This window comes from Dromiciops gliroides, chromosome 2, assembly GCF_019393635.1.
Source record: "Dromiciops gliroides isolate mDroGli1 chromosome 2, mDroGli1.pri, whole genome shotgun sequence".
Classification (NCBI taxonomy): domain Eukaryota; kingdom Metazoa; phylum Chordata; class Mammalia; order Microbiotheria; family Microbiotheriidae; genus Dromiciops; species Dromiciops gliroides.
This window is the reverse complement of record NC_057862.1, coordinates 375,985,548-376,002,354: the sequence shown is the minus strand read 5'-3', so window position 1 is coordinate 376,002,354 and position 16,807 is coordinate 375,985,548. Positions and strand designations below refer to the sequence as shown.

The following is a 16,807-nucleotide window of genomic DNA, read 5'->3' as shown; positions in this document are numbered from 1 at the left end:
GCAGTTCCAATTTTATTCTTTGTGAGCTTATGATGAATTCAGTTCTTGGAGGAGGGGAGGAGTAGTTTCCCTTGGAGGGCCCAGAACCCAAGAGGCTAAACTAAGTCTTTAGCTATCTTGTGGGATTCAGAACTAATACAAGGCAAACACAAGGAGGCATGGATGCCATTTTAAAAACTAGCTTTGTGACAGTCACATAAGCTCTGACTCTAGCTTCCTCATCTGTAAAATAGAGATAAGCAAACCTGTTTTACAGGGTTGTTGTGAGAACCAAAGTGGAATAATATATGTCATCATTTTGCAAATCTCAAAAGCATTGTATAAATGTTGGTCAGTCAATATGCATATATTAAACCATTATTATAGGGCTGGTACCTATGAAATAAAATAAAACAAAATGATCCCCTCAAGAAGTTCACATTCTAATGGGGGAGACAAAATGTAAATAATTAGTTATATGCAAGATATATGCAGAGTGGCTGGAAGGTAATCTCAGAAGGGAAGTCACTAGAAACTAAGAAAATCTAGAAAGACCTCCTGCAGAAGGAAGAACTTGATGTGAATGTTTAAGAAAACCAAGGAAAGTAGAGAGGAGAGAATGTATTCTAGGCATAGAGGAGAGTATGGAGATGGACAATGGATGGAGTGACAAGTTTGTAGATTAGCAAGGTCAGTGTAGCTGGATCACAGAGTTCATGGAGGGGAGGAAACTGTGGAAAAACTAGAAAGTTAGAAACGTACCAGGTTATGGAGAACTTGAAATGCCAAAGAATTTTCTATTTGATACTGGATGTTATAGGGTACCACTAGGGTTTATTGAATCTGAGAGTAACATGGTCAGACCTCTGGAAAGATTATTTTTGCCAGTTGAGTGAAAGATACAGTGAAGTGAGGAGATACTTGAAGCATTGAGACCAATTAGAAGGAGGTATCTATTAGTTCCTATATCTTTTCTCAGTCTTTGTCCTTCCCAACTTCCCTGTAGCATTTGACACCATTACCCTTCTCTCTTTGGTATGCTCTCCTCTCTAGGATAATACTTTCTTCCATTTCTCTTCCTACCTCTTTGACTACTTCTTTGGTCTGCTGGATCTTCATTTAGATTATACCTGTTTAGCATGGGAGTCTCACAGGGCTCTGTTTTAAGGTCCCTTCTATTCTCCCTCTATGTTATTTCACTTGATCTCATCAGCTCCCATGGATTCTATTATCATTTCTAAACAATTACTTGTCAAATCTATTAATCTAGTACTAACCTTTCTTCTGACCTTAAATTTCACATCTTCAGCTGCCTATTAGACATCTCAAACTGAATGTCCCATCTTAAACTCAACATGATCAAAACAGAAATATTTCTCTTTTCCCTAAAAATCCTCCCCTCTCCCCAATTTCTTTATTACTTTTGAGGGCACCACTATCCTCCCAGTCAACCAGGCTAACAACCTGTGTCATCCTCAATACCTCTCTCTTAACTCATATCCAATCATTTGCCATATCCATTTGTTTCCACCCATGCAACATCTTTCTTATATACCCTCTCTCTCCTCTGACATTGCCACATTCCTCATCACAGGAGCAGCAAGATGGCACAGTGGATAGAGCACTGGCCCTGAAGTTGGGAGGACCTGAATTTAAATGTCACCTCAGGGGCGTCTAAGTGGCACAGTGGGTAAAGCACCAGCCCTGAATTCAGGAAGACCTGATTTCAAATCCAGCCTCAGACACTTGACACTTACTAGCTATGTGACCCTGGGCAAGTCACTTAACCCTCATTGTCCCACAAAAAAAGAAACAGAAAGAAGGAAAGAAAGGAGAGGAGAGGAGAGGAGAGGAGAGGAGAGGAGAGGAGAGGAGAGGAGAGGAGAGGAGAGGAGAGGAGAGGAGAGGAGAGGAGAGGAGAGGAGAGGAGAGGAGAGGAGAGGAGAGGAGAGGAGAGGAGAGGAGAGGAGAGGAGAGGAGAGGAAAGGAAAGGAAAGGAAAGGAAAGGAAAGGAAAGGAAAGGAAAGGAAAGGAAAGGAAAGGAAAGGAAAGGAAAGGAAAGGAAAGGAAAGGAAAGGAAAGGAAAGGAAAGGAAAGGAAAGGAAAGGAAAGGAAAACAAATCTCACCTCAGACACTTACTAGCTGTGTGGCCCTTCCCCCCCACATGTCACTTAAACCTAATTGCCTTAAACATCTAGGGCCATCTCCAGTTTTGCTGATTTCTGTCTTGCCATTGGACCCAGATGGCTTTGGAGGAGAGAGTGAAGTTGGTGACTTTGCATAGTCCTCCTTCACTTAAATACAATTCACTGCAAGTCATGACATCACCCTGATATGATGGTCCTCTTTTGAGAACAAAGGACAAACAACAAACAAAACAGCCCTCATCACATTATATCCAGACTATCTCGGTAACATTCTTATTGGTCTTCCTGCCTCTGACTCTCCCATTCCAGGCAATTCTCTACTCATGTAACAACTGATCTTCCTAAAGCTCAAGTCTGACAGTGTCACCTACCCCTCCTCCAATTCAACAAACTCCAGTGGCTGGAACTCTCTTCTTATCTCCACCTCCTCGTCTCCCCAGTATCCTTCAAATCTCAGCTAAAGTCCCACTTCTGCAAGAAGTTTTTCTCAGTCCTTGTTAATTTTTCTGCCTTCCCTGATATTATCTCCAGTTTATTTTGTATATATCTCATTTGTACATGGTGGGGTTTTTTTGCATGTTGACTATGTCCCATTAGACTATGGACACTTTGAGAACTGGGACTGGGTTTTGCCTTTTTTATATCACCAGGACTTAGCACAGTGACTGACACATAGTAAGTGCTTAATAAATGCTTGTTGACTGGACAATAATCATTCATTATTACTAATGATGCTAATAATACTTGTTATTGTCAAATTATTCATTGAATAAGCATTCATTAAGTACCCCTTATGTACAGCACACTGTACTATGTGATTAGCATAGGCAGAGATAGAAAGTTTAAGTAAAATCTGCTCATTATTCTGACTTCATGGACTCTATAGCATAGTAAGGAGATAAGAGGCACACATAGGCAGCAACAGACAAAACAATTGGAGGGAATGCCCAGGAGAGGTAGAAGGTGCTATGTGGGATTTGGTCATGACAGAGGAACAGAATCAAAATAATCTTCATGAAGGATGTAGCATTGCACTTAGCCTCTTTTTACTTTTTGTTCAGTCATTTCATTCATGTCCAACTCTTCATGACCCTATTTGGAGTTTTCTTGGCAGAGATACTGCAGTGGTTTGCCATTTCTTTCTCCAGATCATTTTACAGATAAGGGAACTGAGGCAAACAGAGTGAATTGACTTGCTTAGTGTCACCCAGCTAGTAAGTGTATGAAGCTAGATTTGAACACATTCACCATATGAAGAGGAAAAGGAAGGATATTCCTAACACAGAGAACAACGCAAGCTAAGTCATAGAGCTCCAGAATGAAGGATTTGTGTGGGGAATAAAAAAATTAAGGACACAGAAAAACTCAGTCCTGAGAGGCTGAGTTAATGTCTTTCTTTCCAAAGAGAGGCATGGCAGTATACTGGAAAGAACAATCACCTTACAGTCAGAATCCCTGGGCTCAAGTCCCAGGTAAGATACCAGCTAGCTGAGGTACCATGATATCCTGGAAAGAGGGCTAGACCTAGAGTCAGGAGAGGTCTGGGTTCAAACCCTGGATCTAACACTTACTAACTGTGAAAGCTTGAACATGCCACTTAGACTGAGCCTCAGTGTCTTCATCTGAAAAATGGGAATAATATTTCTAATATTTACCTTGAAGGGCTATTTTGAAGTGTTTTTCCAAACTTCAAGCACTATATAAGAGTGTGCTGTTATTCTTATTAGGCATCGTAAAGCCTGTGTATGATTCTGGGCTCTTATTTCTCCATCTTTCAATGAGACATCAGAATATTTGCTCTCTGGACTTCACAGGGCTATCATAAAAAAGATTCTGTGTGTGTGTATGTGTCTGTCTGTCTTTATATATATATATACACACACACACATATATTTTTGCTTAACACATATATGCATACTTAACACATACACACATATATATATGCTTAACTCCAATTGCCTCCAAATTTATATATAATATAAATATATATCTCTATCTATCTATAAATTTGTAGGTAACTGAGGTGAAGCAACTTACCCAGGATCACACAGCTAGTAAGTGTCTGAGGCCAAATTTGAATTCAGGTCCTTCTGATTTCAGGGCCAGTACTCTATCCACTGTGCAACCCAGCTGCCCCAATACTATATCTATCTATATCATCTATATCTATATATTTATATGTACATATATCCACATATATACATATACACACATATATGTGTGTGTGTGTGTATATATATATATATATATATATATATATATGTGTGTGTGTGTGTGTGTGTGTATATATATATATATATATATATATACACACACTATAGAAATGTTAAAGGCAACAGGCTTTCATGGAGTGCCACTGCATCAAAAAGCCCCAGATTCAAGTCCAGCCTCTGACCCTTGACCCTATGAACCTGAGTAAATCACTTAACCTCTCATTGCCCCTAGATATCTAAGACTTAAATTGTAGAGAAGGGTCTGCCTGAGAAGAGTGAGTTCCTCACTGAAGCCCGTTATACCAAGGGAATTTCTGGTCCAGTCCAAATTTTTTTTTTAATGTGAATTATTATCTAAGTTGGGCTTCAGCCTCTGAGTAGATCCTGGGAAATCCTTGGCACCCTCAGGCATTATCCAGCCAAAATCGCCCGGAAGTGGAATGGGAAAGGGACAATAAAGAGACAAAATACCACTAAACCATATTTAATATAAACAAACAGACACGAATTCTGATTCTAAATGCAATTCTGGGAATAGAGAAACTCAGATAATTGAATGATTCAGAGAAAATCTAAAACCAACTGTCCAAATCTACCCTTGTTGGTCTGAAGTCTACTTGAGTTAAAATTACCCCCATTTACATTTGAATGTTGGCAATGCAATGTAGGAAAATGTGATCCCAAAGCTGAAAAAATGCTACTTTAACTATTGCAGTTTATTTTCCAAGTATTTGGGTATCCTAGTATAATGGATGTGTCAAATAATCCCTTTTGCCCACATAGGGAAGGAAGGAATACAAGCAATAAGCTTCTAGAACAGTCTGAGGCAGGCAGAGGTATATTCTCCATGAGGCATTCAACAATCATGTATCAACTCCATGTATTAGGTGTTCTTAATCTGAGGTCCATGAACTTAGGTTGATTTTCTTTTAAAATTGTTTAATAATTGTATTTCAATATAATTGGTTTCTTTTGTAATTTTTTAATGCATTTAAAAAAAACATCCTAAGAAGGGCTCCAGTGGCTTAATGAGACTGCCAAAAGGGAGGTCCCTGACACAAAAAATAATAACCCTGCCTTTTAACTGAGTCATTGCCCAGTGGACTATTTGGGCTCTTTCTGTATTATGTGGCGAAAACACTTTAATTGTTAAAAATCTGAGACATAGATGTTTTCTATATGAGTAAAATAGGTGATTAGATAATACGTGGCCTTATTCAGTCATGTTGCCCCTTTGACATGCCAGTGTGGCAAGCACCAAATGGTATCTATATGCCTTGTTAGTATGGAAAATGTAATGGTATTGCTGCATAATCTGGTTGATAGCAGACTCCCTCTGGAAATCCAATACCTCCAAATAAATTGTTCAGGTGATTTTTCAGTCAGCTAGCCTATTGGTCAAGAGTATTTGTTGAGCTGTTATTCTAGAACAGTGTATTTAACTTAATCACAGAGAGAGAGAGAGGAGAGAAATTTTTTAGAACTCTTTCATAGAATTTCACCACTAGAATGGATCCTGGATATCCAATCCCTTCATTTTATAAATGGGGAAATTAAGTCCCAGAAAAGGGAAGGGATTAATTCATAGTTAATTAGTGACTGAACCAGACCTGGAACTCATATCTTCTGACCCAGTCCAGTAACTTACACAGGATGGCCCTTCCCACCCTTCCAAAAATCTCAGAAGGATTTTGTCTATTCCTTTTATAGATTTGAAATTGAAAGGAACCTTAGAAAATATTTAGTCAACCCCTCTCATTTTTCAGCTGAGGATACTGAGGCTCAGAGAGGTTCAGTGATTTACACAAGATCAGACAGATACCAAATAAAAGAAGTGGGATTAAAACCAAGGTCCTCTGGGGGCAGCTAGGTGACACAGTGGATAAAGCACCAGTCCTGGATTCAGGAGGACCTGAGTTCAAATCCAGCCTCAGACACTTGACACTTACTAGCTGTGTGACCTTGGGCAAGTCACTTAACCCTCATTGCCTCGCAAAAAAAAAAAAAATCAGAACAAAACAAACAAAACCAAAGTCCTCTCAATACAGATTCAAGACTCTTTCCGTTATACCAAGTTGCTTTTCAAGAGAGAAACTCTACAAATATGGGGTCAGATAGATAGCTATATATCTATATACATATATGTATATACATATAACTACATGCATAGAGATAAATAGCTATATAAATATATACACGTACACACACGCATATATATATATATATATATATATATATATATATATATATATATATATATATACTTATAGCTATATACATAGAAATGGTATAGGGAGGGAAAAAGAAAGAGAGAGATGCCCATTTTAAACCACAGACATTAATATTAGTAAAAACTAATTCATTTAAGCTATAGGATAACAAAATTTATATCTCAAAGGAACTTTAGAGATCATCTGATCCTACCCCATCTTTTTACAGATAAGGAAACTGAGGCCCAGTGACGGGAAACAACTTGCCCAAGAGCCTCTCCACTGTGAAATCCAGTCTTCCTGACCCCCACACAGATGTAAGCTCTCTGGGTAGGTAACTCTTTTAAGTGGAGAACACCGTAGAGAAATGACTCTCTGGAAGAAGAAAGTATTAGCTGAAGCACTAAGCTGCCACCACCGGTGACTGTAAGTGAAACATAAGTCACATCACACAGCTTCACAGACAAAGAGAGCCGGGGGTGAGCTTGCTTCCCACTCGCCTTCTGACATCAGACCCCTTCGATGTAGCTCACAGGACAACCAGCAACAAAATCCTTGGCAAGAAAATGAATCTCTTTCTCCCATCGCCTGCTGCCTTTCACTTCACGCCCCCAGAGAAGTCTTTCTTCATCCGACAAACAGTGAAGATTTTTTTCCAGGTCACATGATCCAGGATGAAGGGGGAAAATCCTGCTTGGAACAGAGATGACCTGTGAGTCTCGACAGATCAAGGGAGATAAGGTGTGAGGTGGAGGGGGGGGTGTATATAAAGAATGTCCTCTGTACCACGGCAAACGTACCTCCACCAACTGGATGCTTCCCTTGAGGCAGCCATGAATGTGTCTGAAGGCACAGTCACAAGCCAGCTAAGGGCCACTAGCCGGACTTATTTTTATTTCACCACAGCCACCCTGGCTCTGGGTCTCATCTTTACTCTGGCGACTATAATGGTTTTAGTAGTTCAGAAGAAGGTAAGTCAATGACATCCTCTCCTCCTTCCTGTCTTAACTTTTGTTTTGTTTTGTTGTATTTTGTTCTTCCTGGAGGTATTCTTTGAAAACCCCAATAAATTATTTGAGATAAACGGTAACAACTTAGAGAGAAAAGAGGAACCAGACTCTGGCTAAATTGTTTGTTTGGCAGGAGCACACTTTTTTCAGGAAGTTCCTCATGTTTCAGAGTTAAGGGAGAGGAGCCCAGAGACAACAAGAAGTTCATTGTGGAAGTGAGGTCGTAAGTCAGCTTTTGAAAAACAGTCCAGACATAGAATTCATTTCATGGCAGGAAGCAGAGTGCAGTCACCATCATATCAAAATCATCCACTTGCCTTTTGTTCCAAAGACCTGGCCCTCAAATTCAAAGTAAGTCCCATTTAAATGTTCTAAATGCTAAATCCAAAAGCTCGTTCCTCTCTAAGAGGTAAGCCAAGAATGAATTGTCGGAGCAAAAATATTAATTCTTTTGTCACAATAAGGCATTCTCTTCACTATCACTCCGTGAGGGAGGCAATGCAGGTATTTTTTTTTCTCTGCTTTATAGATAGGAACCTGCAAGACAGAGAAGTAAGATGTCCATGGTCACACTAATAAAGACAGGCAAAGATTCCACTGAGAGTTGAGGTGGACAAAAGGCTTTCCATGAATGCTCCAAAGTTGGGCTGTTCTAGAGGGTCAAAGGCTATCTGGAAGGCTTGCTTTTAGGCCCATCTTTGAAAGCTCCAGCACCTTCCCCACCACACCCAATCCGCCTCCCCCTAAAATGTGCTTCTCAACAACAAAGTAGGAGGAATGTTCCTTCAGGACTTCCTCAAAATATTACAATGACCAATGGCAGTAGTAGAAAGTATACTATGTACTAGTACTAGAACTGTGCTCTGATGGCTCAAATGACCTTGCCATAATGGCCTCAGTCTCCCTATACTGAGAACAGAGCATGTTAAAGCCAGAAAAATTCTTGAAATATGGAATGATAGAACCTCAAAGTATTCAAGCTGGAAAGGACTTTATAAATTTCCTAGTTCAATCTCCTCATTTGATCAATTAGGAAACTGAAGATTAGAGACTAAAAGCAACATGCCCAAGGTCACATCACTTATTTATGTGAAAGCCGGGATTATAACCAGGATCTCCTGACTCCAAGTGCAGAACTCTTACTCCATTTCAACCAAAGGCACCGAGGCTCTTACACTTAGCATCTAGGAAAGCACAGACAAATGATTGTCTCTTGGAACCTTCTTATCTATAAAATAGGAATCATAGGATTTCAAAATGGGAAGGGACCTTAGGGGTCATCAAGTCCCACTCCTGAAAAGAAATGCCTTCTAGGGAGAAGAAATATTTGCTTACCAACCTCACAGGGCTTTGAGGAAAGGGCTTTTTAAACCCTAGGATACTACATAATTGTAGTCTTCTACTGCCACCATAACTACTACTATTATTATGGAATCATAAAACCCACAAGCCCTTAATAAGCTCCTACTATGTGTCAGAACACACTGTGCTAGTAAGTAAAATAACAGGCAAAAGTCAAACAGTTCAAGCTCAGTAGCAGTTTATATTCTAGTTCAGAAAGATAACATGTATGTATATAGCTATCTACAAAAAAAAAGTGATGGGGGAGGGGTACTAACCACTATGGTGGGGGCCAAGTGTTATTAACAACAGAGGAAAAGCCAGAAGAAAAAAGTTACAAACTCTTAGTCCAAAGCATGATTCTTGTAAAGGAATCTTCCAGAGTACATTTCATTAGTATTGATCAACCTAAAATCAAAGCAAACCACGGGGATGGTCATCATAACTTGCTTCATAGCTCAGAGATGTATGAAATACCCTAGTTTTACTGGCCAACACATGATACACAACTGGCCAAACATTGCGTGGCCATTCAGGACAAAGGGCTGAAAGTTTCTTTAAAATCAACCGCCTGTGGCCAAATCTCATTGTCAGTTTTCTAGAGTTATGAGCCCAAGCTGGATGCAAAAATTTGTTTTAATAATTGATTTTCATGTATTTGGCTTAGCCAAAGGTGGTAATCAATCTCAAATAAAGGTCAGATTTCAATCTGTGATCAAATGACACATTATTTTTACTTTTAAAGCAGCTTTCTTTGTATCGAGGCTTTCAAAATACTCTAATTATATAGGTTATTGATCAATGGTGGAATAATTAATTAATGTCTAACCTCATACACCAATGGCCACAACAAGAAAATTGAAACAATCCTTAAGTAATCATTTTTCCATAGGTTACATGCAATATCATAGGCAGTAATATTTTACTAATGGAACCAAGATATTACATCATATAACAATGTTAAATAACCAGGCAGTTGTTGAGAGAGAACTTCTAGCTGGAGATCTATGTATGCAAGTGGGACAATGCCCTCAAATAGCCTATTGTGGCTTCATTCCTATGGATGTGTGTGTATACACAAATGTATATATACATATGTGTATATATCTACATATATAACATATAATACATGAAGCCCAACTAATAAAAGCAGAGAGGAAGGTGGAAAGAAATCATGAAATATATAGCCACAAATAATTCTGGAAAATATTCTTGGCATAGAGCTTGAGTTGGGAGGTTGATAAAGAGCTAAAAGAGACATTAAAATGTACAGTTTAAGAATACAGGCAGCTAGATGACACAGTGGATAAAGCACCAGCCCTGGATTCAGGAGGACCTGAGTTCAAATCCGGCCTCAGACCCTTGACTCTTTCTAGCTGTGTGACCCTCAGCAAGTCACTTAACCCTCATTGTCCCACCAAAAAATAAAAATTAAATTAAAATAAAATTTTTTTAAAAAGAATACAGAATGTTGGAACTGGAAGGAACTTTAGAATAGAGAACTTTAGATCTGGAGGGGAATTTAGAATCTAATTTTCAAGCCAGAAGGAACCTTATAATATAGAATGTTAGAGAAGGAAGGGACTTTAGAACATGAAATGTTAGGGTAGGAAGCAAACTTAGAAATCCAACTTGATAATGTTATAGATATAGAAACTGGGGCTCAGGAGTCAATAAAACATTTAGTGGTAGAGCCAGGACTACACCCCAGGTGACCTAATCTATTGTGTTACTCTTTCTACCCCATTATGAATTCTCATTTGAACCCCTTGTAAACTTTCATTCTTCTATTTGCTTGAATATAGAGATGTTTGGGTCATTTACAAAATATGGTTGTCATATTTCTCAGCAAGCAAAGCAGTAGAAATATCTTCAAATCAAACCTTGGGTCCTGTCTTCCTTAAGCTGATTTTCCTACTTGGAAATGACCAGGCACATTTTTATTTCCTTCCCAGAGAAGACACCTGCTTAACCTGAAGGCCTCTGAGAGGGACAATGCAATAAAGCCATGCCAGACTTGAAAGGCTCTTTCAGGTCCTTACAGACTACCTTTAAAAAATAGGTCATGTATGTGCCTAATAATACGGGTCACGTATATGACAATACTCTCAGTAATGTATGCAGGGAGTCAAATTCACAACACTAATTTCTTGAGGGGCTTAGAGGAGGAAGGGATCGGCAATATGAGCTAGAGAGGTCAGGAAAAACTATGTAGAGGAATTAAAACTTGACATAGTAGTATTTTAATAAACTTAAATGTAGTCATGCATAACTGACCAATGGTATATTCATTAATAATGTATTAAGGTATATATTGAAGACAATGGAGGAAACACCTATAAAAGAAATGTATAGAAAATATTTTCTGAAAATAACTGGACCTATAGTATTAAAGTCTATTGTACTAAATTCTCCCCTTTGGGGAAGAGGCTTGGATAAAGAGAAGACTATACAGGTAGATATTTTACTTTTCCTATAGGGTCTGATGGAAGTAATATAATCCCTTCAATGAACCCAGCAATGGATTTACCTTAAGAGCAGAGTTAACCTCTGCTATGTAGATAGTAACTTCAACCCAACCCATCCTCAATCTGAATTTATTCCTTTTATTAAACCATATGACATGGATGAGGAATGGTCTTAGTGAATTAGGACCCCAAAGCTACTTAGTGTGTCCTGAGCTGGGGAGGAGGAAATCTGATGGGAAAATACTACTCATTTTCAAAAAGTATGACTATTTGCAAAAAGGGGGAGGATGGAGGATAAAGAGATAAAGAGAAAAGAGAGAGATAGGAGAAAGAGAGGAGATATGAGAGAGAGAGAGAGAGAGACAGAGAGAGAGAGAGAGAGAGAGAGAGAGAGAGAGAGAGAGAGAGAGAGAGAGAGAGGGAAGGAGGGAGGGAAGGAACTGGGCGAATGGGGAAAGGATGAGAAAGACAGATATTGACCCAGAGAAGAGATTGCTATAAACAGGAAGTTTGACTTGGAGGAAAAAAACGAAATATTGACAGAAAGGCAGGCAGTTACAAAAAGACAGAACAATTAACAGCAAAAACTGAGAAAGAAACCAATTTCCTGATGAGGGAGACAGAGTAGGGATAAAAGAGAGTGTTGTAAGGAAGGAAACAATCACAGTTCTAAATTGAAATGATAATAGTTCACATTTTTATAGCATTTAAAGGTTTACAAAGCACTTTCCTCAGGACAACACCATGAGGTAGGATGTGTGTAGTGTGAGTTTTGTATGTGAAGAAATTGAGGTTCAAAGCGGTTTGAGTGGTTTTCTCGGGGTCACAAAGTATTTTCAGACCTAGACCTCCTGACTCCCAACCCTGCTCTTCTTTTCTCCTAACTTAGTGAATAGGCCATCTCTTCCTTTCTCTGGGCCTCAGTTTCCTTCCCTGTAAAATGAAGGGATGGGCTAGAAGATCTCTAAGGATACAGCCAATGTCATCACACTGTGCTCCTTTCCACCATCCAGGACATTCCTTGAATGGAATGAGAAATGGACAATAGTAATTAGCTGCTGGTAGGGGGAACACAGGTTCTACCATGGATCAATAGTACATACTAGGGTCATGGCTGTAGCAAGGGAAGGCCATTACTACAAAGTTTCTAGGGTGTCATGATACACTAAAGAACTGCAATTGGGCTCTTCCTATACTTGCTCCATGGCCTGTCCTTTGGGCCCGAAGAAGGAAGGATTATTATTAGGGGGAAAGGGGAGGGGCAAGCAAGCAAAGGAATATTGATTTTCTTATTTCCACTTGTAATGGATTTTAAATGCTGATTTTAAAAAACTTTTTTTTTTTTTGTATAATCCAGTTAGCGCTTTTTCTAACTAAACTAATTCAAGTCATTCTGGTCACAGAGAGCTGAATCCATTCATCACAGAGATACCAAACTGTCTAATAATAACAATAATTATTGCACTGCTCCCGTCTCAGTGCTATTCCCTTTGCATCACACCTTCACAACATTTTTCAGTGGCACCAGCTATACCCCACTTGGAATAAGCATCAACTATTAGAATATGGGTTCCAAACACAGATTTTTTCATTTTGGAAGAGCCTAGGCCCTAAAAAGTCATATTTCTATATCAAAGTAAAGCCTTGAATTTGATAGCACCTCTTCTGTAAGATGAGGCTAATAATTGCACTTAACTCATGGAGTTGTGAGGATCAAGTGAGATAATGTATGGAAAATACTTTGTAAACCTGAAAGGACTACATAAATGTTATTGTTATTATCATTATCATTATTAGCTAAGGATGGAGAGGAAGGAGGTTGGGCCAGTTTTTCCCATGACATCTCCTATAATCAGAGGTTATATTTAATTGTCTAATTCAACTCTCATCAAAAAAAAGGAGGCATTTGCATCTAATTGCTTCTTTCTGCAATTGGAGATATTGAGCCAAGCTGTTACAGTATCTCTGCTGTGCCCTAAAAACAAGAGAGACTTACCAACAAAAAGGAACTTTAAAGTCCTTTAAGTGACTAGGGTCATAGAAATAGAGTTGGAATGGACCTTCATCTAATTCAACTCTCTCACTTTTTCAATTAAGGAAACTGAGACCCAATGAAGTTAAGTGACTTGATCAAGGTAATATAGGCAGTGAGTAGTAGATCCAGAATGTGAACCCAGGTGTTCTGATTCTAAATGGTTCTGATTCTGCAGAGCTATAACTAGCCAGAATGGTAGTGGGGATAAATTTAGTTTGGAGGGAGGAGGGAGAAAGGCAGGCAGGGGACAGACCTGCTTCAAGAGTGGCTGCCTCCCAGATAATACAGCCTGACCAAGTAGTGGTTGGGGTTTAAGGTTATTTCAGGAATAGAACACCCCAGCTACAGCACTGGAGAAGGCAGTAGAAGTAATCACAGCACCTGGTGCTAGAGTTCTATCTATCAGTCAAGGGTCAGGGACTATGGTGGCACTGGAGGAAGAAGTGTTTCCCCTTGCTCTGCCACCAAACACTAAACATTAGGCCCTGGAGAAAGCTCCATTTGCCTTCCAGTAGTTACAGTGCTATTGTACTGCATGACATTTCAGAATAAGACTTGAAAAGAACCCTGATATAATAGGTTGTGAGCATCATCATGTATAGTCCAAAGGAGTAAATTAAATACATTACAAAGACAAAGGTGACCTATGTTAGTGACAGCTCTTCTTCTAGTATGTTCTGGAGCTCTGGATAAATTATTTCCTTTCTCTGGATCTTGGTTCTTCATCTGAAAAATGAGGGGGGTTAAATGATAATCACAAAGATTTTGTTTTATTTCATTTTAGTAGGTCTGATATTCTATATGTTGGGTTCTAAGGTCCCTTTGATCTCTAGACATTTATGATTCTAGTATTCTTCACCATTGTGATAAAACATGGGTACCAAACACCAAAATAAAGTCTTAATTCATCCATTCATTTATCTTAGAAAGGGTATTGTGGTGGTACAGTGGATAGAGCATTGGCCCTGAAGTTGGGAGGATCTGAGTTCAAATCTCACTTCAAACACTTACTAGCTGTGTAACCCTGGGCAAGTCACTTAATCCCAATTGCCTTAAACATCCGGGGCCATCTCCAGTCATCCTGATATATTTATTTGTGTGTGTGTGTGTGTGTGTGTGTGTGTGTGTGTGTGTGTGTGTGTGTGTGTGTGTGTGTGTATGAGAGAGAGAGGGAGAGTGGGAGGGAGGGAGGGAGAGAGAGATCTTGCCACTGGACCCAGATGGCTCTAGAGGAAAGAGGTTGGTGACCTTGCACAGTCCTCCATCACTTAAATCCAATTCACGGCAAATCATGATATCACCTTGATTCCATGGTCCTCTTCAAGAACAAAGGACAAACAACAATATCCTAGAAGCAGCTAGGTGGATCAGTGGATAAACTGCTGATCCTGGGGTCAGAAAGTCCTGAGTTCCAATCCAGCCTCATATACTTAATAGCTGTGTGATTCTGGGCAAATCATTTAACCTCTACCTGCCTCAGTTTCCTCATTTGTAAAATGGGGATAATAATATCTCCTATATCACAGGGTTGTTGGGAGGATCAAATGAGGTAATATTGATAAACCACAAGGCGCAGTGCCTGGCACATAAAAGGCACTTAACCAGCGCTTGTTTCCTTCCCTCCTTCCCTGGAGATCTTAACTCAAAGACTAACAATGTGATCATGGGAAATCACTTCATCTCCCTAAGGCTTCACTTGCTCATCTGTAAAACTCAGGGGGGAAATACTGGCCCTTCCAACCTCACAGATGTGTTATAAGTAAAGCTTTTGTATCAACCTTAAAGGACTATGTTAGAGTGAGTTGTTACTATTTTCAGGAAGAAAACAGATGGCCATCAGTCCAGATGATCCTGAACAGAGCAGGAGATTGGATGGGATGGCCTTTGACTTTTTCATTTTTTATCAGTTAGAAACTTCTTTAGGTCAGAACCTGGGCAACATGCATTATTCTCCAGGTTCCCTTGACCCTCAGGGACTTGAGTACATGATATTCTACCATAACTCACCCCCTAAAAGTCTCCCAAAGGTAAGGGGATGGGATGCAGTTAAAGAAATTGGCTCAGTTATAAATCACAACCATGTTCTTATAAAATTAGCTAACAGCATGAAATTCTAAAACAGTCTATTTGCTTTTTTTCATAAAGATGGTAGAAAAAAGCATAGTTTGAACACTTTGGCATTGTCCTTAGAGATCTTTTAGCCCATCCCTTCATTTCTCAGAGGAGGAAATGGGCCCAGAGAAGAGACATCTTACTAAGTTAGCAGAAAAAAAAGAGTGGAGTTGGGAGTCAGAAGGCCTGGATCTGAAAATACTGTGTGACCCTGAGCAAACCGTTCAAACATCTGTGAGCCTTAGTGTCTTTATTTACAAAATAGGAAGGACAATACTCACACTGCACACTGCCTACCTCATAGTGTTAACCTGAGAAAGTGCTTTGTAAACCTCTAAGTGGAATAAAAATGTGAGCTAGGTATGGTAGATAGAGTGACTGGCCTGGAGTCAGGAAGACCTAAGTTCAAACCCAGCCTTATACACTTAACTAGCTGTGTGACCCTGGGCAAGTTATTCAACCCTGTTTGCCTCATTTTCCTCATCTGTAAAATGAGTTGGAGAAGGAAATGGTAGTATCTTGCAAAGAAAACCCCAAATGGGGAGTCACAAAGACTCAGACAAAAGAGAAAAAAACTGAACAACAATTATAATTTGAATTCAGGTCTTTGGATTTGTGATTGTTTCCTTCTTTACAACACTATATGAAAGAGAATTCTATAGAATTAGGTCATGCACCTGCACCAATGAATGCACATCAATGAGAGACTGAAGAGATCCCCAAAGGTCCTGCCTTTTACTTTATTTCAATGAAAACAAGTCAAATCATAAAATGTTAGAGTTGGATCCAACCTTAGACTACAGAATTTTAGCACACAGAACATGGATTTGTTAGAACTGGAAGAATCTCTGGAGATGACCTAGTCAAGATGCTTTATTTTTATTGGTCTGAACAGAGAGATGCTGGAAAGTCACAGAACCTTATGATCTAAACCTGGGAAGGATTTGAGGTGACATCAACTGGCTCAAAGTCACACACAAAGTGAATCAGTGGCAGAGCCATGAGTCCTGTGATCCTTTCTAGGAACTCTCCACAAAACCACACCACAGCTGTCTAAGGCTCTGCCTCTGAAAGGCCCTTCCTCATTCCAAAGCAAACAGCCCAGACTAAAATAACAGATTAGCCCCAAGTTCTGAACACAGCATCCTGTACATAGTAGGTATACAATAGGCCTTTCTGAAATGGATTGAACCCACTTTCTCAATCATTAGCATTTTAAAAACGAATAATTTATCAGAGAACAAACTACCATCTTTGAAATCAAAGAACATGGTCCTGAGGGAATAATAGG

General features: G+C 39.3%; 1 protein-coding gene across 2 annotated transcripts in view; it reads left to right on the top strand.

Annotated features, from left to right (window-relative positions):
* Positions 1-7,030: 7,030 nt before the first annotated feature.
* Positions 7,031-16,807, top strand: part of TNFSF8 (TNF superfamily member 8) — a 40,636-nt gene continuing 30,859 nt past the window's right edge. Inside the window, exon 1 of one of the 2 annotated variants that reach the window (XM_043987160.1) lies at positions 7,031-7,521. In XM_043987160.1, the coding sequence (XP_043843095.1) occupies positions 7,324-7,521 (198 nt within the window). In that variant the 5' untranslated portion in view covers positions 7,031-7,323. Of the gene's footprint in view, positions 7,522-7,788; positions 7,912-16,807 lie in introns of those variants that run through there. The other variant, XM_043987161.1, reaches the window with a different exon arrangement.